Raw genomic sequence first — 24,969 nt, 5'->3', positions numbered from 1 at the left:
GCTACTTACCACACAGCCACTCCTATCTTTCTTTTCGCCTTCTTAAGCCTAGCCAATCTCATGGGCCCGGTTTCTGTGGCGTACGTGTTCTCCCCCTTAGCTGAACAGGATGCCAGCCCATCACAGCGTTACTCAAGAAACAGGAAGAGAGAGTGAGAGAAAGTTGGGGCGAAAGAGTACAACAGGGGTCGCCGGAGCCTCGTGGAGCATTAGGTGTTTTCTCTCAATAAACACACACAACTCCTGCTCTGGGAATCAAAACCGCGAGTCTACAGCCCTAACCACTGGGCCATTGCGCCTCCACACACACACACACACAAACAGATATCTGTACAACAAGATGACCATAGTTTTTTTTTTTTCCAAGGTCTGGGGTCTCCTGCCCCTAAGCCCTAGACCATCACCTAATCACCCTTACCCATCTTGTTGCTTAACAACAACAACAACAACAACAACAACCAGCAGCAGCAGATGATCACTGCTACCAGGACTACCAGTTCATGTGATTTCGACCTCTTTTGGCCTTGTCAATGACAGATACTTTGCAGCTGGAAATAGCAGTAACTGCTGCACTAGCAATATACATAGAAATACAGAGCCAAATCAGGTGTTGATGTTACTAGAAGTCAGTGGGCTTATTAACCCCTTAGTATTCAGGTTAATCTGTCAAAAGTAATGCTTCCTTATTCACATTTTTTTGAATTCATCACACATTATCTTGTAGCTTTGAGATTTTGATGATGTGATTGTTTACTTTTAGACGGGCATTGTTGGGTAGGTGTGAGAGACCTGATCTGTCCAGTTTGAACATAAAACAGGAAGCATATTTGGGCCTGATATGGCCAGCTTGAAAACGAAAGGGTTAAAGAATGGAGTGACAGAAGCTGTATTAATACCAAAGGCGGCGAGCTGGCAGAGTCGTTAGCATGCCGGGCGAAATGCGTAACCGTATTTCGTCTGCCGTTACGTTCTGAGTTCAAATTTCGCCGAGGTCGACTTTGCCTTTCATCTTTTCGGGGTCGATAAATTAAGTACCAGTTACGCACTGGGGTCGATGTAATCGACTTACTCCGTTTGTCTGTCCTTGTTTGTCCCCTCTATGTTTAGCCCCTTGTGGGTAGTAAAGAAATAGGTATTTCGGCTGCCGCTACGTTCTGAGTTCAAATTTCGCCGAGGTCGACTTTGCCTTTCATCCTTTCAGGGTCGATAAATTAAGTACCAGTTATGCACTGGGGTCGATGTAATCGACTTAATCCGTTTGTCTGTCCTTGTTTGTCCCCTCTGTGTTTAGCCCCTTGTGGGTAGTAAAGAAATAGGTATTAATACCAAATGGTAAAATATTCACCACTTAGAAGTCGATGTTGTGTTCAAACATACAAATACTGCAATATTCACCAAGAGTGAAAAACTCAGAGTTTTACGGTGCCTAAGAGCACATCATAACTATCGCCAGGGGCAGACAATCACTGCTACTCTTGCTGCCAGGACTACCAGATCATGTGACTTCGACCTGACACACACACAAGATGCAGGAATGTGGTTGGATGTGTGCTTCCCGACCATATGGTTCTAAGTTTGTTTCCATTGCTTGGACCCTCAGCCGAACGTCTCCTATAGCCCCTGGCTGACCAAGGCCTTGTGAGTGGATTTAGTCAATGGAAACTGAAAGAAGCCTGTTGTATATATGTGGAAACACTGCTAGATCAGACTGGAGCCTGGTGCAGCCTTCTGGCTTCCCAGATCCCTGGTCAAACCATCCAACCCATGCTAGCATGGAGAACGGACGTTAAACGATGATGATGATATATATATATATATACATATATATATATATATATATATAAAGCACCCGCTACACTCAGAGTGGTTAGCGTTAGGAAGGGCATCCAGCTGTAGAAACATTGCCAGATAAGACTGGAGCCTGGGGCAGCCTTCTGGCTTCTCAGATTCCCGGTCGAACCGTCCAACCCATGCTAGCATGGAGAACGGACGTTAAACGATGATGATGATGATGTATGTGTGTGTGTGTGTCTGTGTATATATGTATTTATGTGAACTCCAGTTGTATAACAGACCTGGAATCTCACAAATATATATCTATTTTCCCAGTTGACTGTGAAAGCAGCAGAAGAATTGAGTCAGGAAATAATGAACCTCATTGAGGGACGACAGTTCTATGGGTAAGTCTGTTACCATTATTGTTATTATTATTATTTTTTTTTTGACACTGGGGTAAAATATACGAAGCCCAGTATACCCATCATGACTACCCGTCTGATAAGGGTACACCAGGCACATGCATCACAACCATATGTGCGCGACATGGTGATCTCATATCAAGATAAACAGCGCATGACCTTGCAGGTGGGGCCCAGTTAGAATTTTCTTCAGAAGTATTATTATTATTATTATTGAGTGAGAGAGCAGTGGATGCCATCAAAGTGAAACTGGGGTCAAATATACGAAGCCCAGTATACCCATCATGACTACCCGTCTGATAAGGGTACACCAGGCACATGCATCACAACGATATGTGCGCAACATGGTGATCTCATATCAAGATAAACAGCACAAGACCTTGCAGGTGGGGCCAAGTTAGAATTTTCGTCAGGTCAAGTAACCCATCCCACTCAAAAGGTCCCTGAATAAGGGTTGTTTAAGGATGTTGAACGAAACACCCATGTTTCCAGAGGTGAATTATTCAAACCCCAAAGAATCCCTCTCAACACATGGCTATGATGCTCCCCCACTACTTCTGCTCGTGATCAGAGATGCACATATCGTCAGCCACTAAGGGACATGCTCAACTGGTTAACGTCAAACAACTGACAAGCAAATCTGTGGTATTGAGCAGAATATTTGCTGTAGGCCATCTTTTATACCAATACAAAACAATGTACATGATAACACTTCCAATCAGTTAAGATCAGAAGCCATGAGAGCCAGGGCCTGGTACTGCATCAGGGCATTTATTATTATTATTATTCCCTCTCTCTCTTTCGGAGAGGCACAAGCACCTACACACACACATACACACACGGCAGTAACTTCCACCTACCGAATTCAATCACAAAGCTCTGGTCGGCTCAGGGCCATAGTAGAAGACACCTACCCAGAGTGCCATGCAGTGGGACTGAACCCGAAACCATGTAGCTAGGAAGCAAGCTCCCTAACCACACAGCCATGCCCACGCCTTATTATTATTAGTAGAAGTAGTAGTGGTGGTGGTGGTGGTAGTAGTAGTAGTAGTAGTAGTAGTAGCAAATGAGACCGATAGAATGATTATAGGCTTGAAAAAGAAGTAAGTCCTGGGGTCGATTCAATTTATTGTAATTTCTTCTAGGCAGTGCTCCAGTATGGCTGTAGACTCTCTCTACACTTTTACTTGTTTCAGTCATTTGACTGCGGCCATGCTGGAGCACCGCCTTTAATCAGAAGCCAACATCATGACCCCTACCAATACCACCACGGCCATGGACCCCTACCACTATCTTCTTCCTTTCTCTGTTTCAGTTCAACGTTCACCAGTCTGTCTGTTCGTCAGTGGTCCATCAATCAACTCAGCCTGTTCTTCAGCCACTCTGCTGGTCAAGAGGATGTCCGGCAGTGCCAGGCCAATCTCCTCCAGTACTTGTTCCGCCATGCCTTCTTTGTCCTCTCCAAGTCGTCCTCGGAGATACCTCATGTAAGTCTTTTTTTTATGCATTGCCCCTCTACTTTAATTTCTTTTATTAGTGGCTGTGTGGTAAGTAGCTTGCTAACCAACCACATGCTTCAGGGTTCAGTCCCACTGTGTGGCACCTCGGGCAAGTGTCTTCTGCTATAACCCCGGGCCGACCAACGACTTGTGAGTGGATTTGGTAGACGGAAACTGAAAGAAGCCTGTCGTATATATGAATATATATATGTGTGTATGTGTGTGTTTGTCCCCCTAGCATTGCTTGACAACCGATGCTGGTGTGTTTACGTCACTTAGCGGTTCAGCAAAAGAGACCGATAGAATAAGTACTGGGCTTACAAAAAGAATAAGTCCCGGGGTCGAGTTGCTCGACTAAAAGGCGGTGCTCCAGCATGGCCGCAGTCAAATGACTGAAACAAGTAAAGGAATAAAATAATGAAAGAATAGGGTCCTTGAACCAGGTTGACCAGGGCCTTGTGAGTGGGTATGCTAGGCGAGTGTGTGTCCGTGTGTCCAGCCCACATCAGCAATGATTATCCTTATCCTCATCCTCATCATCAGCTTTTAATGTCCGTTGTCGATGCTGGTGTGAGGTTGATGGTTTGACAAGAGCTGGCAGAAACGTTAGCACGCCGGGTGAAATGCCTCCCCTGGCACCTGTGCCAGTGACACGTAAAAAGCACTATCTGTAGGTGGTCGATGCCAGTGCCACCTTGACTGGCTTCCATGCTGGTGGCATGTAAAAGGCACCAACCAATTGTGGCCGTTCGCCAGCCTCGTCTGGCCCCTATGTCGATGGCACGTAAAAGGCACCAACCAATTGTGGCCATTCGCCAGCCTCGTCTGGCCCCTATGTCGATGGCATGTAAAAGGCACCAACCAATTGTGGCCATTCGCCAGCCTCGTCTGGCCCCTATGTCGATGGCACGTAAAAGGCACCAACCAATTGTGGCCGTTCGCCAGCCTCGTCTGGCCCCTATGTCGATGGCATGTAAAAGGCACCAACCAATTGTGGCCATTCGCCAGCCTCGTCTGGCCCCTATGTCGATGGCATGTAAAAGGCACCAACCAATTGTGGCCATTCGCCAGCCTCGTCTGGCCCCTATGTCGATGGCACGTAAAAGGCACCAACCAATTGTGGCCGTTCGCCAGCCTCGTCTGGCCCCTATGTCGATGGCATGTAAAAGGCACCAACCAATTGTGGCCATTCGCCAGCCTCGTCTGGCCCCTATGTCGATGGCATGTAAAAGGCACCAACCAATTGTGGCCATTCGCCAGCCTCGTCTGGCCCCTATGTCGATGGCATGTAAAAGGCACCAACCAATTGTGGCCATTCGCCAGCCTCGTCTGGCCCCTATGTCGATGGCATGTAAAAGGCACCAACCAATTGTGGCCGTTCGCCAGCCTCGTCTGGCCCCTATGTCGATGGCATGTAAAAGGCACCAACCAATTGTGGCCATTCGCCAGCCTCGTCTGGCCCCTATGTCGATGGCATGTAAAAGGCACCAACCAATTGTGGCCATTCGCCAGCCTTGTCTGGCCCCTATGTCGATGGCACGTAAAAGGCACCAACCAATTGTGGCCGTTCGCCAGCCTCGTCTGGCCCCTATGTCGATGGCATGTAAAAGGCACCAACCAATTGTGGCCATTCGCCAGCCTCGTCTGGCCCCTATGTCGATGGCACGTAAAAGGCACCAACCAATTGTGGCCATTCGCCAGCCTTGTCTGGCCCCTATGTCGATGGCATGTAAAAGGCACCAACCAATTGTGGCCATTCGCCAGCCTTGTCTGGCCCCTATGTCGATGGCACGTAAAAGGCACCAACCAATTGTGGCCATTCGCCAGCCTTGTCTGGCCCCTATGTCGATGGCATGTAAAAAGCACCCGCTACACTCACGGAGTGGTTGGCGTTAGGAAGGACATCCCGCTGTAGAAACACTGCCAGATCAGACTGGAGCCTGGTGCAGCCTTCTGGCTTCCCAGACCCCAGTTGAACCGTCCAACCCATGCTAGCATGGAAAGCGGTCACTAAATGATGATGATGAGGTGCAGGCGTAGCTTTGTGGTAAGAAGATTGCACTGCGAGGCACCTTGGGGCAAGCGTCTTCTACTATAGCCTCGGGCCGACTAAGGCCTCGTGAGTGGATTTTGTAGACGGAAACTGAAAGAAGCCCGTCGTATATAGGTGCAGGAGTGGCTGTGTGGTAAGTAGCTTGCTTACCAACCACATGGTTCTGGGTTCAGTCCCACTGCGTGGCACCTTGGGGCAAGCGTCTTCTACTATAGCCTCGGGCCGACTAAGGCCTTGTGAGTGGATTTTGTAGACGGAAACTGAAAGAAGCCCGTCGTATATATACATATATGTGTGTGGGTGTTTGTGCGTCTGTGTTTGTCCCCCCCCCATCGTTTGACAACCGATGCTGGTGTGTTTATGTCCCTGTTACTTAGCAGTTAAGCAAAAGGGACCGATAGAATAAGTACTAGGCTTACAAAGAACAAGTTCCAGGGTTGATTTGTCCGACTAAAGGCGGTGCTCCAGCATGGCCACAGTCGAATGACTGAAACAAATAAAAGAATATGTGTGTGTGTGTGAGCGTCTGTTTGTCCCCCACTGCCCCCTGACAATTTCGATCCCCATAACTTAGTGGCTAAGCAAACGAGACTGATAGAATGATTATAGGCTCGAAAAAGAAATAAGTTCTGGGGTCAATTCAATTTATTATAATTTCTTCTAGGCAGTGCTCCAGCATGGCCGTAGACTGAGACAAGTAAAAGATAAATAATGCATAAATGTCTTTTGTTTTCCCTTTTGCAGTGCCACAGTGAACCGGTGTCCTTTGGCGAGAAATTGCAGAAGACCTGCAATTTGGCATTCGTGAAGAATTTCCTCAAGATTATCACAATGAAGTCTGGTGAGTTACTGTTATTGTTGTTTAGCCCCAGGTCAGTCCCGATCCAGCAGACCTATGATCAAAGATGTTCCAGCTGTGACCATCCTGTCTTTTATTCAGACATAGTGTATCTAGGACTACATTATCTAATGTGTCCTTCTTGTTGATTAGCCCCAAGTCAGTCCTGATCCAGCAGACATATGATCAGAGATGTTCCAGCTGTGACCATCCTGTCTTTTATTCAGACATAGTGTATCTAGGACTACATTATCTAATGTGTCCTTCCTTGTTGATTAGCCCCAGGTCAGTCCTGATCCAGCAGACCTATGATAAAAGATGTTCCAGCTGTGACCATCCTGTCTTTGATTCTGACATAGTGTATCTAGGACTACATTATCTAATGTCTCCTTCCTTGTTGATTAGCCCCAGGTCAGTCCTGATCCAGCAGACATATGATCAGAGATGTTCCAGCTGTGACCATCCTGTCTTTTATTCAGACATAGTGTATCTAGGACTACATTATCTAATGTGTCCTTCTTGTTGTTTAGCCCCAGGTCAGTCCTTATCCTGCAGACCTATGATCAAGATGTTCCAGCTGTGACCATCCTGTTTTATTCAGACATAGTGTATCTAGGACTACATTATCTAATGTGTCCTTCTTGTTGTTTAGCCCCAGGTCAGTCCTTATCCTGCAGACCTATGATCAAAGATGTTCCAGCTGTGACCATCCTGTCTTTTATTCAGACATAGTGACCTAGGGCTACATTATCTAATGTGTCCTTCTTGTTGTTTAGCCCCAGGTCAGTCTTATCCTGCAGACTATGATCAAAGATGTTCCAGCTGTGACCATCCTGTCTTTTATTCAGACATAGTGTATCTAGGACTACATTATCTAATGTGTCCTTCTTGTTGTTTAGCCCCAGGTCAGTCCTTATCCTGCAGACCTATGATCAAAGATGTTCCAGCTGTGACCATCCTGTCTTTTATTCAGACATAGTGTATCTAGGACTACATTATCTAATGTGTCCTTCTTGTTGTTTAGCCCCAGGTCAGTCCTTATCCTGCAGACCTATGATCAAAGATGTTCCAGCTGTGACCATCCTGTCTTTTATTCAGACATAGTGTATCTAGGACTACATTATCTAATGTGTCCTTCTTGTTGTTTAGCCCCAGGTCAGTCCTTATCCTGCAGACATATGATCAGAGATGTTCCAGCTGTGACCATCCTGTCTTTGATTCAGGCATAGTGTATCTAGGACTACATTATCTAATGTCTCCTTCCTTGTTGATTAGCCCCAGGTCAGTCCTGATCCAGCAGACCTATGATAAAAGATGTTCCAGCTGTGACCATCCTGTCTTTTATTCAGGCATAGTGTATCTAGGACTACATTATCTAATGTGTCCTTCCTTGTTGATTAGCCCCAGGTCAGTCCTGATCCAGCAGACCTATGATCAAAGATGTTCCAGCTGTGACCATCCTGTCTTTGATTCAGGCATAGTGTATCTAGGACTACATTATCTAATGTCTCCTTCCTTGTTGATTAGCCCCAGGTCAGTCCTGATCCAGCAGACCTATGATAAAAGATGTTCCAGCTGTGACCATCCTGTCTTTTATTCAGGCATAGTGTATCTAGGACTACATTATCTAATGTGTCCTTCCTTGTTGATTAGCCCCAGGTCAGTCCTGATCCAGCAGACCTATGATCAAAGATGTTCCAGCTGTGACCATCTTGTCTTTTATTCAGACATAGTGTATCTAGGACTCGGGGTCAGAGGATCGCGGTTTCAATTCCCAGACTGGGCATTGTGTGTGTTTATCGAGCGAAAACACCTAAAGCTCCGCATGGCTCTGGCAGGGAGTGGTGGCGACCCCTGATGTACTCTTTCGCCCCAACTTTCTCGCACTCTTTCTTCCTGTTTCTTGTCCCCAAATTCCTACGCAACCGCTCAGCCTGGATGTGCATTCATCCATCTGTCGATGCTCTCGGTGTCGGGGGTTGACCTGCTTTCTCTTGTGCGGGTCTTGCGAATAGCAAAGGACCACGTATCGGACTTCTCCCACTACGGACGAAGACTGCTTTGCTCAACAAACAAACAAATTGTGGCAGAGCCATTATAACTATTTATTAACACACAAAGTTGTTAAATTCCCTTAAATATGAAATTTCTTTCATGAAGCATCGACATTTTCCCCACTCAAACCGACCCTTCACGTTGCCCCACTCCATGCTGCTCCCTCATATCCGTCCGTTCATGTTTGCTTGTTACATTTGTACTTTTTGTATCCCTAGAATCAGTTGTAGCTAACCCTGTTTATTTTCCCATTTTTTTCTTCAGATAAAAACAAGAAGGCCTACATTACCAAAACAGTCCAACAGATATTTTCCTATGTTGAGGTAAATATAGAAAGAGATCAAACTCTGCTAGATCTAATCCATCTTTTGTCTCCCATCCTGGGTCAGCCTTTCTTCTTTTTTTTTTGGGGGGTTTTACTTATTCTCTTTTTTTTCTCTTTTACTTGTTTCAGTCATTTGACTGCGGCCATGCTGGAGCACCGCCTTTAGTCGAGCAAATCGAACCCGGGACTTATTCTTTGTAAGCCCAGTACTTATTCTATCGGTCTCTTTTGCTGAACCGCTAAGTGACGTAAACACACCAGCATCGGTTGTCAAGCAATGCTAGGGGGACAAACACAGACACACAAACACATACACACACACACATATATATATATATACGACGGGCTTCTTTCAGTTTCCGTCTACGAAATCCACTCACAAGGTTTTGGTCGGCCCGAGGCTGTAGCAGAAGACACTTGCCCAAGGTGCCACGCAGTGGGACTGAACCCGGAACCATGCGGTTGGTTAGCAAGCTACTTACCACACAGCCACTCCTACGCCTATTTTTTTATTGTTTTTCTTCCTAAAGTTCTTTCTGTTTTGTTTTTCTTTCTCTAAAGAATATTTATTTTTTTAGTATTTATTTCATTGATCTCAAAAGGATGAAAGGCAAGGTTGACCCCGGTGTCATTTGAACTCAGAACGTAAAGGCTGATGAGATGCTGCTAAGCATTTTGCGTGGCATGCTAACGATTCTGCCAGCTTGCTGCCTTATTAACTTTTGAAAGATTGACGAGTTTTCTCTCTCATTTTTTTTCTTCTTTATTGCAGTCTTTGGTCAGTAATTCAGATGTTGTGAAACCACTGAAAGAATTGAATGAAGAGGTGAGTGTTCTCTTCTCTTTTTTTAAAATTATTTCCTGGACTCTGAAAGATTAAGTCAAACACATACATACAATCAAACTTGGGCACTGAACTGTTAATTTCCATTAAAGAGTTAACGTCTAAGCTAACTTTGGAAAACATTATCAGACTAATTAACTTCCATTAACTCAAGTCAATTGAATGTCTTGTCAATTTTGTCATAGTTATTGAAGTTAACTTTTTGGTTAACAGATTAACAGTTATTGAAGTTAACTGTTTGATTAACAGTTAATGAAGTTAACTTTTTGATTAACAGTTATTGAAGTTAACATTTTGATTAATAGATTAACAGTTATTGAAGTTAACGTTTTGGTTAACAGATTAACAGTTATTGAAGTTAACGTTTTGGTTAACAGATTAACAGTTATTGAAGTTAACGTTTTGGTTAACAGATTAACAGTTATTGAAGTTAACGTTTTGGTTAACAGATTAACAGTTATTGAAGTTAACGTTTTGGTTAACAGATTAACAGTTATTGAAGTTAACGTTTTGGTTAACGGATTAACAGTTAATGAAGTTAACTTTTTGGTTAACAGATTAACAGTTAATAAAGTTAACTTTTTGGTTAACAGTGCCCACCTTTGTATATAATTGAATTGGGATCGTCATTGGTTGTAAGGGCTCTGTTAACAGGGTGTGGCAGAAATACCTCCCACATTTTAAACTTTCACCTATGTGTTCCTAATGAACTTATGCAAGTGCCAATGATGTTTTCATTTAGCTAATGAACAAAAACTGTAACCCTTTGTTTAAACAAATTAATTTTTCATAAATGTTGCTTCTTTTTCCTTTTGTCAACTTTTCAAATGTGGGAAGCATTTCTGGCATGGTTTCTATGGCTGGATGCCCTTCCTAACACCAGCATGTTATGAATCCAGCAGTTTCGGTGTGGCAGGGGTTGTAATTTGGTTGCATTGACCCCAGCATTTGGCTAGTACTTATTTTATTGATCCTGAAAGAATGAAAGGCAAAGTCAACCTTGGTGTCATTTGATCTCAGAGCACGCAGACAGATGAAATGCTGCCAACCATTTTGCCTGGTGTGAGGGGCTTTCTCCGTCTGGGTTGCGGATCCATGGAATAAAATGCCGGACGAGATAGTGAAGATGCCGACGACCGCTCGGTTCAAAGTCTCTCTTGACCAGAAATGGCCTGAACTCTTTGCATGAACACCACCCTGTACATAACTCCATGTCCCCCTACATGGCCTTGCTTTTTGCTTTTTGAGCCAAAAAATTAACTTAACTTACATTATTGAATGTTGTTTGTTAAATATTTGCTGTGAAATGCTTAAATATTAAATGATCTGAGTATCTTCTTCTCTCTGTCTGTATTCCAGACGTTACAAGCTCTTCACCAGATCAAACAGATGTTGTCCCAGATGCACTCAATCGTAAGACTCTTTATTTTATTCCTCATAGATACACGTGTGTGTGTGTGTGCACGTGTGTGTGTGTGTGGCCTCGGTGAAACTGCATGACTCCCCCAGGGTGGTGAAAGCTGCATGTTGGATTGTCACAGTGGAAGCTTGGAATAGAAATAGATTAATGACATAATTAGATCATCATCATCATAGCCATCACTACCATTATCATCATCACCCTCATCATATCATCATCATCATCACCACTATCATCACCATCATTATCATCATCATCACCCTCATCAATATCATCATCACCATCATCATCTTCATCACCACCATCATCATCACCCTCATCATTACCATTATCACCATCTTCACCATTATCATCTTCATCATCATCATCACCATCGCCTTCATCATCAATATCATAATCATCGTCATCATCATCACCATTATCATCATCATAACCACTACTATTATCACCACTACCACCTTCACCCCGCCTCCACTATCTCCCCCATCATCACCACCATCATCATCATCACTCTCATCAATATCATCATCATCATAACCACTACCACCTTCACCCCGCCTCCACTATGTCCCACATCATCATCATCGATGTTTGTTTTGTGTTTCCCCCAGAAAACCGACCAATCAGAAAGCAAGAATATTTATGCCTTTGAGATCCTACTCACCTACCTGGCCCTACAGGTGTTTTGTGACCCACAGAACTGCCTCGATGTCATTCAGGTAAGCATTTCTCTCTCTTTCTCTAACCATGACCATCACTTACAAGTAAGTATGTCCTGGTACCACATACCTATTTCTTTATTGCCCACAAGGGGCTAAACATAGAGGGGACAAAGGGATTAAGTCGATTACATCGCCAGCGCCACCCCGACTAGCCTCCGTGCCGGTGGCATGTAAAAAAAGCACCATCCGATCGTGGCCGTTTGCCAGCCTCGTCTGGCATTTGTGCAGGTGGCATGTAAAAAGCACCCACTACACTCATGGAGTGGTTGGCGTTAGGAAGGGCATCCAGCTGTAGAAGCATTACCTTATCAGATTTGAGCCTAGTGCAGCGTTCTGGCTTCCCAGACCCCAGTCGAACCGTCCAACCCATGCTAGTATGGAAAGCGGACATGATGATGGGTTGGGTTGGGGAAGGGTATCTTTTCAAGTCGGCGTAAAATGAGACACAGCGCGTGCGATTGGATCGGGGAAGTTCTTTTGAAGTTGGCATTCCATCTCTGTGTGTGTGAGTGCCACAATTTTGTTCCTGCTGCTAAATTTAAACATTCATGCAAACAACAAGCAAAAAGAAAAAAAACATACCTTCTTTCTATTTGTTGTCCGGTAATGTTTATTCAGACACATTTTGTGATGCTGGGTGCGAAAATCCCTTAAGCTAAGCCTGAAAGCAATGAAGTCATAAAAGAATCATCCATAACTTGCAGTAAGCAACATTTATTAAACGTTATTACTGTTATTTCTTGATTTTCTGCAAACAAAATGCACAAAAAAGCTACACGTTTGCGTTATGTTATATATACAGTAATAATAAAGGACGTTACCGTATACATTTTTACAAACCAAGGACGTTATATAGACCTCCTTGACTCAAGTTAGAGAAGGGGTCCGTATTATACACAAGGTTTAGGTTTTCCAGAGGTACAGCCCCCTAAAAATCCCCTGTGTATTATACACAAGGTTTAGGTTTGTCAGAGGTACAGCCCCCTAAAAATCCCCTGCGTATTATACACAAGGTTTAGGTTTGTCAGAGTATAGCCCCCTAAAAATCCCCTGCGTATTATACACAAGGTTTAGGTTTTTCAGAGGTACAGCCTCCTAAAAATCCCCTGCGTATTATACACAAGGTTTAGGTTTTCCAGAGGTACAGCCCCCTGAAAATCCCCTGCGTGTAATACTCATGGGCGGACTATACTCGAGGATTTACAGTATATAAAATGTGTTACTTCTATTTCCAGGACAGTTTGTCTTGCTGTGAGAAATCTGTTAAGAAGAGGGTGAAATCTTCAGACGATGGTGAGTATCATACTGTTATGTTTTGTTTATGGCTTTGGAAAAGGCATGCATGCCACAACTTCCACCTTTCATTCTTGTCCTTGTGATGTGATGGCAACAATGTCAGGATGTTGTTGTTTAGTCTCAGGTCAGTCCCGATCCAGCAGACCTATGATCAAAGATGTTGCAGCTGTGACCATCCTGTCTTTTATTCAGACATAGTGTATCTAGGACTACATTATCTAATGTGTCCTTCCTTGTTGTTTAGCCCCAGGTCAGTCCTGATCCAGCAGACCTATGATCAAAGATGTTCCAGCTGTGACCATCCTGTCTTTTATTCAGGCATAGTGTATCTAGGACTACATTATCTAATGTGTCCTTCCTTGTTGTTTAGCCCCAGGTCAGTCTTGATCCAGCAGACCTATGATCCAAGATGTTCCAGCTGTGACCATCCTGTCTTTTTTCAGGCATAGTGTATCTAGGACTACATTAACTAATGTGTCCTTTCTTGTTATGAAGCCCAAGGTCAGTTCTGATCCGACAGACCTATGATCAAAGCTGTTCCACCTGTGACCATCCTGTCTTTCTATGTGTCCATATTATGTAATGTGTCCTTTCATTTTCCACCATGGTTAGATATAATTTAAGAGTGATTTGGCTGCTATTTCTCACAGGTGGAGTGACCACATTAAGACACCCCTCTTTGTAATTGTTTGATCCTTGCCATTGCGGTCCTCACTGTAATGTTTCCCCTACTGCGGGAGGCCCTAACTGTTTTGATCCTTTCTGCCTGGAGCCCCTCAACACTTTGACCCTTTCATTTGAAGGTCAGTTTCCTGATTGCAGTATCCTTTGCCCTGTATTGGTCCTTGTCCCATTAAACTCTTCCATATTGACTGACTCTACCAGCCCCATTAATTGTTACCCCATTAACCCCTTAACCCGTTAACCCATTCTCTTTCATTTTTCCAGAGCCGGACTGGTTGGACGTCTTACTCGATGTCCTCATTGCTATGATGACCCATCCTTCCAAACTGTCTCGTGCCATAGCGACCAGCATCTTCTCAGCCATTAGTGACCACATCACACCTCTGTCCCTTGGTCTTCTTACAGAGGTAAGTACATCCTCCCTTTTTTACCTAGGACTACATTATCCAAACAATACGCCCTTAAATATGGTTTCTGATTACAAATATCTTGGGTCATACATATCATCATCTGGAAAAGATTTTCTAACTAGAAAGGGTATGGCCTGGTCAGCCTGTAATGATATGCATAAGATCTGGTCATCAAATCTAAGTAGAGACTTCAAAGCCACAGTCGAACCAATTCTACTCTATGACTCAGAAACCTGGACGTTATCAAAGAAGCTTGAGAGGCGGTTGGATGGAACCTACACTCGCCTCCTTATGAGAGCTCAAAATCTCTCGTGGAAGAGTCATCCAACCAAAATGCAAATATATGGAAAACTACCACCAGTATCATCTCAGAGCCATAGGTTGCAGGGTTGTTGAGATTTCAAACTTAAAATCTTCAAAGCCACAGTCGAACCAATTCTACTCTATGGCTCAGAAACCTGGACGTTATCAAAGAAGCTTGAGAGGCAGTTGGATGGAACCTACACTCGCCTCCTTATGAGAGCTCAAAATCTCTCGTGGAAGAGTCATCCAACCAAAATGCAAATATATGGAAAACTACCACCAGTATCATCTCAGAGCCATAGGTTGCAGGGTTGTTGAGATTTCAAACTTAAAATATTCAAAGCCACAATCGAACCAATTCTACTCTATGGCTCAGAAACCTGGACGTTATCAAAGAAGCTTGAGAGGCGGTTGGATGGAACCTACACTCGCCTCCTTATGAGAGCTCAAAATCTCTCGTGGAAGAGTCATCCAACCAAAATGCAAATATATGGGAAACTACCACCTGTGTCATCTCTTGTGAAAGGTAGGAGAGTCCAGTTTGCTGGACATTGTTGTAGAGCTGAAAAAGAGGTAATTTCTACTCTTCTCCTCTGGAAGCCATCTACTCGCAATACCAGAGGGCACACACTCTCCTACCCTGATGTAATCTCCAGGGATACAGGCATCCAGCAACAGGACTTCCGTAATGCCATGATGGACCGTGAAGTCTGGTGTAGCATGGTAAATTCCATTGTCTTGACCACGGTCGAACAATGATGATGATGTGTTCCCCCTTATTGTTGTTTAGCCCTAGGTCAGTCCTGATCCAGCAGACCTATGATCAAAGATGTTCCAGCTGTGACCATCCTGTCTTTTATTCAGGCATAGTGTATCTAGGACTACATTATCTAATGTATCCTTCCTTGCTGTTTAGCCCCAGGTCAGTCCTGATCCAGACAAGTTTATGATTGGAGATGTTCCAGTTGTGACCATCCTGTCTTTTATTTGAACATAGTGTATCTAGGACTACATTATCTAATGTGTCCTTCCTTCGTTGGTGTTGTTTAGCCCCAGGTCAGTCCTGATCCAGGCAGACCTATGATCAGAGATGTTCCAGCTGTGACCATCCTGTCTTTTATTCAGACATAGTGTATCTAGGACTACATTATCTAATGTATCCTTCTTGTTGTTTTTGTCTAGCTCCAGGTTGGTCATGATTCTGCAGATCTGTGATGTAGAGGTCTCTTTTGGTCTTTTATTGACTTTTTATTTGTGTTTTTGTTTTGAAAATTCTCTTTGATTTAGTTCATGTTTTCATGTTTATTGTTTGATGTTTGTAGTGTTGTTGGTGTTGTTGTTGCCAAAATATTTTAACTTATTATTTTCATTTTTAATTAAAGATTCTGATGAAGAAAACAACTGATGTGGCAAACGATGAAGATTTTATGTTTGGTGGTAAGTGGACATATAATAATAATAATAATAATAATAATCATGTACATTGTTTTGTCTTGGTATAAAAGATGGGCTACAGCAAATATTCTGCTCAATACCACAGATTTTTGCTTGTCAGTTGTTTGACCGTAACCAGTTGAGCATGTCCCTTAGTGGCTGATGATATATGCATCTCTGACCATGAGCAGAAGTAGTGGGGGAGCATCATAGCCATGTGTTGAGAGGGATTCTTTGGGGTTTGAATAATTCATCTCTGGAGACATGGGTGGTTTGTTCAACATCCTTAAACAACCCTTATTCAGGGACCGTTTGAGCGGGATGGGCTACTCAACCTGAAGAAAATTCTAACTGGGCCCCACCTGCAAGGTCATGTGCTGTTTATCTTGATATGGGATCACCATGTCGCGCACATATGGTTGTGATGCATGTGCCTAGTGTACCCTTATCAAATGGGTAGTCATGATGGGTAAACTGGGCTTCGTATATTTTACCCCAGGGTCACTTTGATGGCATGCACTGCTCTCTCACTCAATAATAATAACATTGAAAAATACCTTAGGAATGAGAACCCAGGTTCAAAATTTCCCAAGACACCTAATAGTTCTAATAGAAAATTTCTTATACGTTTACTGAACATGGAGATCGTTAAATTGTAATTAACTAATTGCTTATTAGCCGTGAATGATGTTTTTGTTGTTAAATTGTAATTAACAGATGAAGAAGAAGGTGAATCTGAAGAGGAGGATGTAGAGATGTCTGAAAAGGGTGCTGATGACGATGAGGATGAAGAAGAAGAGGAAGAAGATGATGATGATGATGATGAGGAAGAGGAGGAGGAGGATGAGGATAAAGATGGCAATGCAGCGGAGGCCAATATGGAGGTGGATGAGGATTTCCGCCAGAAAGTGAAAAATGCCCTGGGGGATGCTGCAGATAATACGGATGATGTAAGTATGCGTGTAGGGATGTGTCAGGGTGTATGTGTTTGTGTGTGTGTGTGTGTGTGAGACTGTCATTGTGTATGTGTTTGTGTGTGTGTGTGTGTATGCATGTGTGCAAGACTGTGTCGGTATGTGTGTGTGTGAGACTGTGCCAGTGTGTGTGTGTGTGTGAGAGAGACTGTCAGTGTGTGTGTGAGACTGCTAGCATCTATGTGTATGTGTGAGACTCATTGTGTGTGTGTGCGTGTATGCATGTGTGCAAGACTGCATCAGTATGTGTGTGTGTGAGACTGCCAGTATCTGTGTGTGTGTGTGTGCAAGACTGTCAGTATGTGTGTGTATGTATGTATGAGACTGTGTCAGTGTATGTGTGTGAGACTGTCCCAATATCGATGTGTCTGATGATTGAGATTTATCCCTAATTTTAATTCTCATCTTTTACTCCTTTCCTTGCACCTCCTCACTTCCATCTCCATCCTTGGTTTTTCCCATGGGACAGTCTGAGGAAGAACTTTCGGATCTCAGTGACAGCGAGATGAGCAAATACGACGCTGCGCTCGCAGCCGCATTCCGCAGTCGCAACCGAACCGAAATCAAGAAAGCATCGAACGACAAGAAACAGCAGCTGATAACCCTGAAGATCCGGTAAGGGATTTAGCCACCACTTCTCCATCTTTTGTTCTCGCTTCCTCATCTGTCATCTTCTGCTTTTCTTTTTATTTATTTATTTATTTCCCACAAGGGGCTAAACATAGAGGGGACAAACAAGGACAGACAAAGGAATTAGGTTGATTGTATTGACCCCGGTGCATAACTGGTACTTTATTTATCGACCCCGAAAGGGCATCTTGGCATTAGGAAGGGCATCCTTGGCGTTAGGAAGGGGATCCAGCTGTAGAAACACTGCCAGATCTGACTGGAGCCTGGTGCAGCCCCTGGCTTCCCAGACCCCAGTCAAATTGTTCAACCCATGCTAGCATGGAAAGTGGACATTAAACGATGATGATGATGAAAGGATCAAAGGCAAAGTTGACCTTGGCAGAATTTGAACCCAGATTAGGGTTAGGAAGGGCATCCAGCTGTAGAAACTCTGCCAGATTAAGATTGGAGCCTGGTGCAGCCATCTGGTTTGCCAGACCTCAGTCAAATCGTCCAACCCATGCCCGCATGGAAAGCAGACATTAAACGATGATGATGAAGGTAAAGACAGATTAAAAACCGCTAAGCATTTCGCCTGGCGTGCTAACATTTCTTATTTCTTTATTGCCCACAAGGGGCTAAACATAGAGGGGACAAACTGATAGGCTGTTTGCATTCCTTGTTGACATTACAAATTTAGGGTGGGTACTTATTTAATCAACAGGTGATTGTCCACCTGTTTTATGTGATTGCCTGAAGAGTTGGGAGTTATGTATTATGTAATTCTGATGAAACAATTGTAGCAACATCAGATAAACCTTTTGACTGTTTTTATTACTCACACACACACACACACACACACACACACGTATGTCTGAACACATTGTTGGAAGCACTCCGTCGGTTACGACGATGAGGGTTCCGGTTGATCCGAATCAACGGAACAGTCTACTCGTGAAATTAACGTGTAAGTGGCTGAGCACTCCACAGACACGTGTACCCATAACGTAGTTCTCGGGAATATTCGGCGTGACACAGAGAGTGACAAGGCCGGCCCTTTGAAATACAGGTACAACAGAAACAGGAAGTAAGAGTGAGAGAAAGTTGTGGTGAAAGAGTACAGCAGGGATCACCACCATCCCCTGCCGGAGCCTCGTGGAGCTTTTAGGTGTTTTCGCTCAATAAACACTCACAACGCCTGGTCTGGGAATCGAAACCGCGATCCTACGACCGCGAGTCCGCTGCCCTAACCACTGGGCCATTGCGCCTCCACGTCTGAACACATACATATATATTGTGCTATGAGAGGATGTATAAGAGTGTGACCTTTGACCTTAACCTAAATTTTATTCTCTATTTTGCAGGTTACTCGATTTCATCGAAGTTCTCATCAAACAGAATCACAAAGCAGAAATAGTGACGGTCAGTAATACTCTCCCTCTCTCTCTCTTTCTCTCTCCCCTGTCTCTCTCTTTCTCTCCCTCTCTCTCTCTTTCTCTCTCCCCTGTCTCTATCTTTTCTCTCCCTCTCTCTCTCTTTCTCTCCCTCTCTCTCTTTCTCTCCCTCTCTCTCTCTTTCTCTCCCTCTCTCTCTCTTTCTCTCCCTCTCTCTCTTTCTCTCTCCCCTGTCTCTATCTTTTCTCTCCCTCTCTCTCTCTTTCTCTCCCCTGTCTCTATCTTTTCTCTCCCTCTCTCTCTTTCTCTCCCTCTCTCTCTCTTTCTCTCCCCTGTCTCTATCTTTTCTCTCCCTCTCTCTCTCCCCTGGCTCTATCCTTTCTCTCCCATCTCTTTCTCTCCCTCATTCTCTTTTTTCTGTCTCTCCATCTCTATCTTTCTCCTCGTCTCTCTCACTCCCTTTCTGTCTCTCTGTCTCTCCATTCCGGGCTGTCTCTCTCCGCCCCCCCCCCCAATAATCTAAACGTTGTGATGGGTCATAGAATACGGTAATAAAAAAAAAGCACTTAGTACTTCCATAATAACTAAGCAAAATCAGAAATTTCCACACAAACTTTTATACACTCATGATCAACATATATATATATATACATACACATAGGCGTAGGAGTGGCTGTGTGGTAAGTAGCTTGCTTACCAACCACATGGTTCTGGGTTCAGTCCCACTGTGTAGCATCTTGGGCAAGTGTCTTCTACTATAGCCTCGGGGCCGACCAAAGCCTTGTGAGTGGATTTGGTAGACGGAAACTGAAAGAAGCCTGCCGTATATATGTATAGGCGCAGGAGTGGCTGTGTGGTAAGTAGCTTGCTTACCAACCACATGGTTCCGGGTTCAGTCCCACTGCGTGGCACCTTGGTCAAGTGCCTTCTACTATAGCCTTGGGCCGACCAAAGCCTTTTGAGTGGATTTGGTAGACGGAAACTGAAAGAAGCCCATCGTATATATGTGTATGTGTGTGTTTGTGTTTGTCTTCCCAACATCACTTGACAACCGATGTTGGTGTGTTTACGTCCCTGTAACTTGGCGGTTCAGCAAAAGAGGCTGATAGAATAAGTACTGGGCTTACAAAGAATAAGTTGCTCGACCAAAGGCGTTGCTCCAGCATGGCCATAGTCACACGACTGAAACATATGCACATATACATTTATGCTCTCACACACACATACTCATGCACATTGATACACACAGTCACTCATACATATACATCCACTTACTGACACATACATTTACGCACAAACACATATGCAGCTACATTAGGACATACACACATGCACACACACACACACAGACATATATAAGTACACATATACACAGACACAAACATATAGATACATACACACACAAACAACACATAAGCACACGCACTAACACACACATGCACTCAAACACACACACACACATATATATTCTTTTATTCTTTTACTTGTTTCAGTCATTTGACTACGGCCATGCTGGAGCACCGCCTTTAGTCGAGCAACTCGACCCCGGGACTTATTCTTTTGTAAGCCCAGTACTTATTTTATCGGTCTCTTTTTGCCGAAGCGCTAAGTAACGGGGACATTAGCACACCAGCATCGGTTGTCAAGCAAATGCTAGGGGGACAAACACAGACACACAAACACACACACACATATATATATATACATATATACGACGGGCTTCTTTCAGTTTCCGTCTACCAAATCCACTCACAAGGCTTTGGTCGGCCCGAGGCTATAGTAGAAGACACTTACCCAAGATGCCACGCAGTGGGACTGAACCCGGGACCATGTGGTTGGTTAGCAAGCTACTTGCCACACAGCCACTCCTGTTCATATATATGCACATAAACATACAAACACACACACATACATGCACACAGACATATACACATTCATAAACACACACAGGCATGTACATATACACACGCACACATCTATAACACACCTTTATTTTTTGACCCACACTCCTCCCCCCTAATCTCAGTTATAATCACATGACCTCCTGACCTGATTTTGTGACCTCTTTTTCTTCCCACAGCTCTTATTTCGGCCCCTTCTGGAACTGCGGGATTCCAGTGAACGTAACAGAATTGAAATGACCCTTGGAGAGAAGGCCATCCGTCTATATCGACAGTTGTACAAAACCAAGGTCAGTTCTCAGGTTCAAATCTCACTCAGATACCATAAGTCTGGGTTTTCTTTCCTTTTTTTCAAAAATGGTTTGGATTATTTGTTTTACTGTATTTTCATTCTCTTTTACTTGGTTCAGGGGGTTGGGTTATGGCCATACTGGAGCAATGCATTAAAAATTGTGTGTTCTTGTGATACCTATGGAAATAGTAGTTGTGATACCTGTGCCGGTGGCACGTAAAAAGCACCGTGGCTGATGCCAGCGCCGCCCTGACTGGCTTCTGTGCCGGTGACACGTAAAAAGCACCTACTGCACTCTCGGAGTGGTTGGCGTCAGGAAGGGCATCCAGCTGTAGAAACTATGCCAGATCAGACTGGAGCCTGGTGCAGCCATCTGGTTTGCCAGTCCTCAGTCAAACCGTCCAACCCATGCTAGCATGGAAAGCAGACGTTATACGATGATGATGATGATGATGATATGCATGTGTGTATCTTTGTGCTTGACCCCCACTATCGCTTGATAACTGGAGTTGGTTTGTTTACATCCCTGTAACTTAGTGGTTCGGCAAAAATAGAACAGTAGCAGAAGTTGTTGTTTGTTTGTTCCTTCTTGAGCCACGCCTGGCTCATCAGGGCCGGTTTCCCAGTTTCCTTGGTATATAGGTTCCCCACCTGGACAGAACTTGCTGCATCACCAACAAACCACTATTGCTCCTGAAAGTTGTTTTTTTATATCTATGGATGGCTTGAAGCGCAATAACTTCCTGCACCTTGATCCTTGGATCTTAACTTTACATATCTACACACACACACACACACACACATGTATATATATTTCTTTACTGCCCACAAGGGGCTAAACATAGAGGGGACAAACAAGGATAGACAAACAGATTAAGTCGATTACATCGACCCCAGTGCGTAACTGGGACTTATTTAATCGACCCCGAAAGGATGAAAGGCAAAGTCGACCTCAACGAAATTTGAACTCAGAACGTAACAGCAGACGAAATACCACTAAACATTTCGCCCGGCGTGCTAACGATTCTGCCAGCTCGCCGCCTTATATGTATGTATATGTATATACACTTACAAACCCAAACCTGTCTACAGTCCTATCCACCACCATCACTACCACGACACCTCCTCAAATATTTATCTTCTTATTCTCCTCCCTCCAGGTGTCTCCTGACACTTATTCACAGATCACTAAGGAGGATCTTCTGGATCTCATGACACACTTGATCGAGTTTTCACGAAAAGGTGAGTTGCTGTCACGCTTTGTTGCTTCTTCTATTTGTTTCTGTTGTTCTTTAGCCTCAGATCAGAACTATTGTGTTGTGTGTATATGTATGTGCGTGCACACACATATATATATATATATATAAACAATTGCAGCGTGGAAGGTGTTTGTAAGCCATTTAAGAAACACACAAAAACCGTTTGATTCACTTCAACATTTAAAGTTTAATTTGCCAAAATATTTTCGTTGCTTTGAGACCGCGACCTGTTCACTGACAAAGAATCCGTGCTGCATCTCAGATCAAGTCACTCGCTATATATATATATATATATATATATATATATATATATATATATATATACCAATTAAGGACTGAACACGAAAAGTGGACAGTCAACATGCTAGATATAGACGTCAAATCGCCATTCTCCACAAAAGATTATGTTCTCAAATCATGCTAGACCACTGGTTTTAATTGATAGATATCAATTTCTACCCTTAATTAATTATATATATATATATATATATATATATATATACAATTGCAGCGTGGAAGGTGTTTATAAGCCATTTAAGAAACACACAAAAACCGTTTGATTCACTTCAACATTTAAGTTTAATTTCTCAAAATATTTTCGTCGCTTTGAGACTGCGAACTGCTCAGATGCAGCACGGATTTTTTATCAGTGAACAGGTCGCGGATTTTAGTGACGAAAATATTTTGACAAATTAAACTTAAATGTTGGAGTGAATCGAACGGCCTTTGTGTGTTTCTTAAATGGCTTACAAACACCTTCCACGCTGCAATTGTTTTCGTTTCAGCACATGATCTCAGATCAGGTCACTTGCTATGCGAGTACATCTCCGTAATATATATATATATATATATATATATATAGGGAGAGTTCACGAAAAAACAAAAGATGAAGACAGGTATTAGTATAATGCTCAGGAAGAGAAAAAGTGCCCAAAGTGCTGTGGGACTGAACCTGAAACCATGTGGTCAGGAAGTAAAATTCTTACCACGCAGCCATGCCTGGGCCCTTTTTTTTTTTTTTTTTTTTTTTTTTGTAATATACCTTTGAAATTGTCCCCTTTGTTATTGCCCTCTAAATGTCTCACTGTCCTTGTGTCCATCTCTGTTTTAGCCCCCAGTGTTGGTCTCATAGTGGACGTGTCTGATGGGATCTACTTCTTGGTAAGTAAACCTTCTAGTTTTTGCTCCTTTTCCTTTTGTCAGAAGGGAAGGGATGAGCCCTTGGCCCTTTATAGAATCTCTGAGACAAATGGGAAAGGCAGGGGAGGGAGGAATATGTCTCCCCAAATGCATTTGATAGAATAGATTCATCCGCCAGAGGTACCCACGGGACCAGATAGTGTTAATTGCAAACAGGTGGAAATCAGTACTACAAGGTATTTTGTCTTCTACCATAATAATAATAGGTGCAAGTGTAGCTGTGTGGTAAGTAGCTTGCTTACCAACCACATGGTTCAGGGTTTAGTCCCACTGCGTGGCACCTTGGGCAAGTGTCTTCTACTATAGCCTCGGCCTGACCAAAGCGTTGTGAGTGGATTTGGTAGACGGAAACTGAGAGACCCATTGTGTATATGTATATATATATATATATACACACACACATACATACATATATATATGTGTGTGTTTGTCCCCGCACCATCGCTTGACAACCGATGCCGGTGTGTTTGCATCCCTGTAACTTAGCGGTTTGGCGTAAGAGACTGATCGAATAAGTACTAGGCTTATAAAGAGTAAGTCCTGGGGGTGATGTACTCGTCTAAAGGTGGTGCTTTAGCATGGCCACTCTCAAATGACTGACTCAAATAAAAGAATAATAGTAATAATCCTTTCTACTAAGGACACCAGGCCTGAGATTTGGAGGCAGGGGCTCCTTGATTACATCAGCCCCCGTGTATCACTGGTACTTAATTTATCGACTACTACTACCTATTTCTTTACTACCCACAAGGGGCTAAACACAGAGGGGACAAACAAGGACAGATAAAGGGATTAAGTCGATAATATCGACCCCAGTGCGTAACTGGTACTTAATTTATCGACTCCGAAAGGATGAAAGACAAAGTCGACCTCGGCAGAATTTGAACTCAGAACATAACAGCAGACGAAATACGGCAACGCATTTCGCCCGGCGTGCTAACGTTTCTGCCAGCTTGCCGCCTTACTACTACTACCATCACTGCCAACGCCATCTTCATTCCCACCATCACCACTGCTGCCACTACTGTTACTACTACCACCATCTTCATTCCCACCACGACCACCACTGCCTCACTCTTCGTCTCTGTTTCTCTTCCCCGCAGAGTAAACTGTTGCTGAATATAAACAGTCAAAGCAAAAAACCGGAAACTGAGAAAAAGGTAAAGTTTTTATATATATCTTTTTTTTAAATTTCAAGCTAGGCATTTAAATGATGATTATGATGATGATGTCCATTGTTTACTGTTCATCATCATCAT

At 43.5% G+C, this 24,969-nt stretch overlaps 1 protein-coding gene across 2 annotated transcripts in view; it reads left to right on the top strand.

Moving 5' to 3' along the window:
• Positions 1-24,969, top strand: part of LOC115226064 (myb-binding protein 1A-like protein) — a 59,993-nt gene that overhangs the window by 21,803 nt on the left and 13,221 nt on the right. Inside the window, exons 12-28 of one of the 2 annotated variants that reach the window (XM_036514960.1) lie at positions 2,110-2,180; positions 3,514-3,685; positions 6,495-6,591; positions 8,908-8,966; positions 9,741-9,794; positions 11,172-11,225; positions 11,844-11,951; positions 13,190-13,247; positions 14,199-14,341; positions 16,030-16,081; positions 16,799-17,031; positions 17,525-17,670; positions 19,029-19,086; positions 21,139-21,249; positions 22,412-22,493; positions 23,622-23,671; positions 24,814-24,870. In XM_036514960.1, the coding sequence (XP_036370853.1) occupies positions 2,110-2,180; positions 3,514-3,685; positions 6,495-6,591; positions 8,908-8,966; positions 9,741-9,794; positions 11,172-11,225; positions 11,844-11,951; positions 13,190-13,247; positions 14,199-14,341; positions 16,030-16,081; positions 16,799-17,031; positions 17,525-17,670; positions 19,029-19,086; positions 21,139-21,249; positions 22,412-22,493; positions 23,622-23,671; positions 24,814-24,870 (1,605 nt within the window). Of the gene's footprint in view, positions 1-2,109; positions 2,181-3,513; positions 3,686-6,494; positions 6,592-8,907; positions 8,967-9,740; positions 9,795-11,171; positions 11,226-11,843; positions 11,952-13,189; positions 13,248-14,198; positions 14,342-16,029; positions 16,085-16,798; positions 17,032-17,524; positions 17,671-19,028; positions 19,087-21,138; positions 21,250-22,411; positions 22,494-23,621; positions 23,672-24,813; positions 24,871-24,969 lie in introns of both variants that reach the window. The other variant, XM_029797038.2, reaches the window with a different exon arrangement.

Source organism: Octopus sinensis, linkage group LG29 (assembly GCF_006345805.1).
Source record: "Octopus sinensis linkage group LG29, ASM634580v1, whole genome shotgun sequence".
Classification (NCBI taxonomy): domain Eukaryota; kingdom Metazoa; phylum Mollusca; class Cephalopoda; order Octopoda; family Octopodidae; genus Octopus; species Octopus sinensis.
Note: the sequence above shows the minus strand (reverse complement) of the source record. Positions and strands in the feature narration are given on the sequence as shown.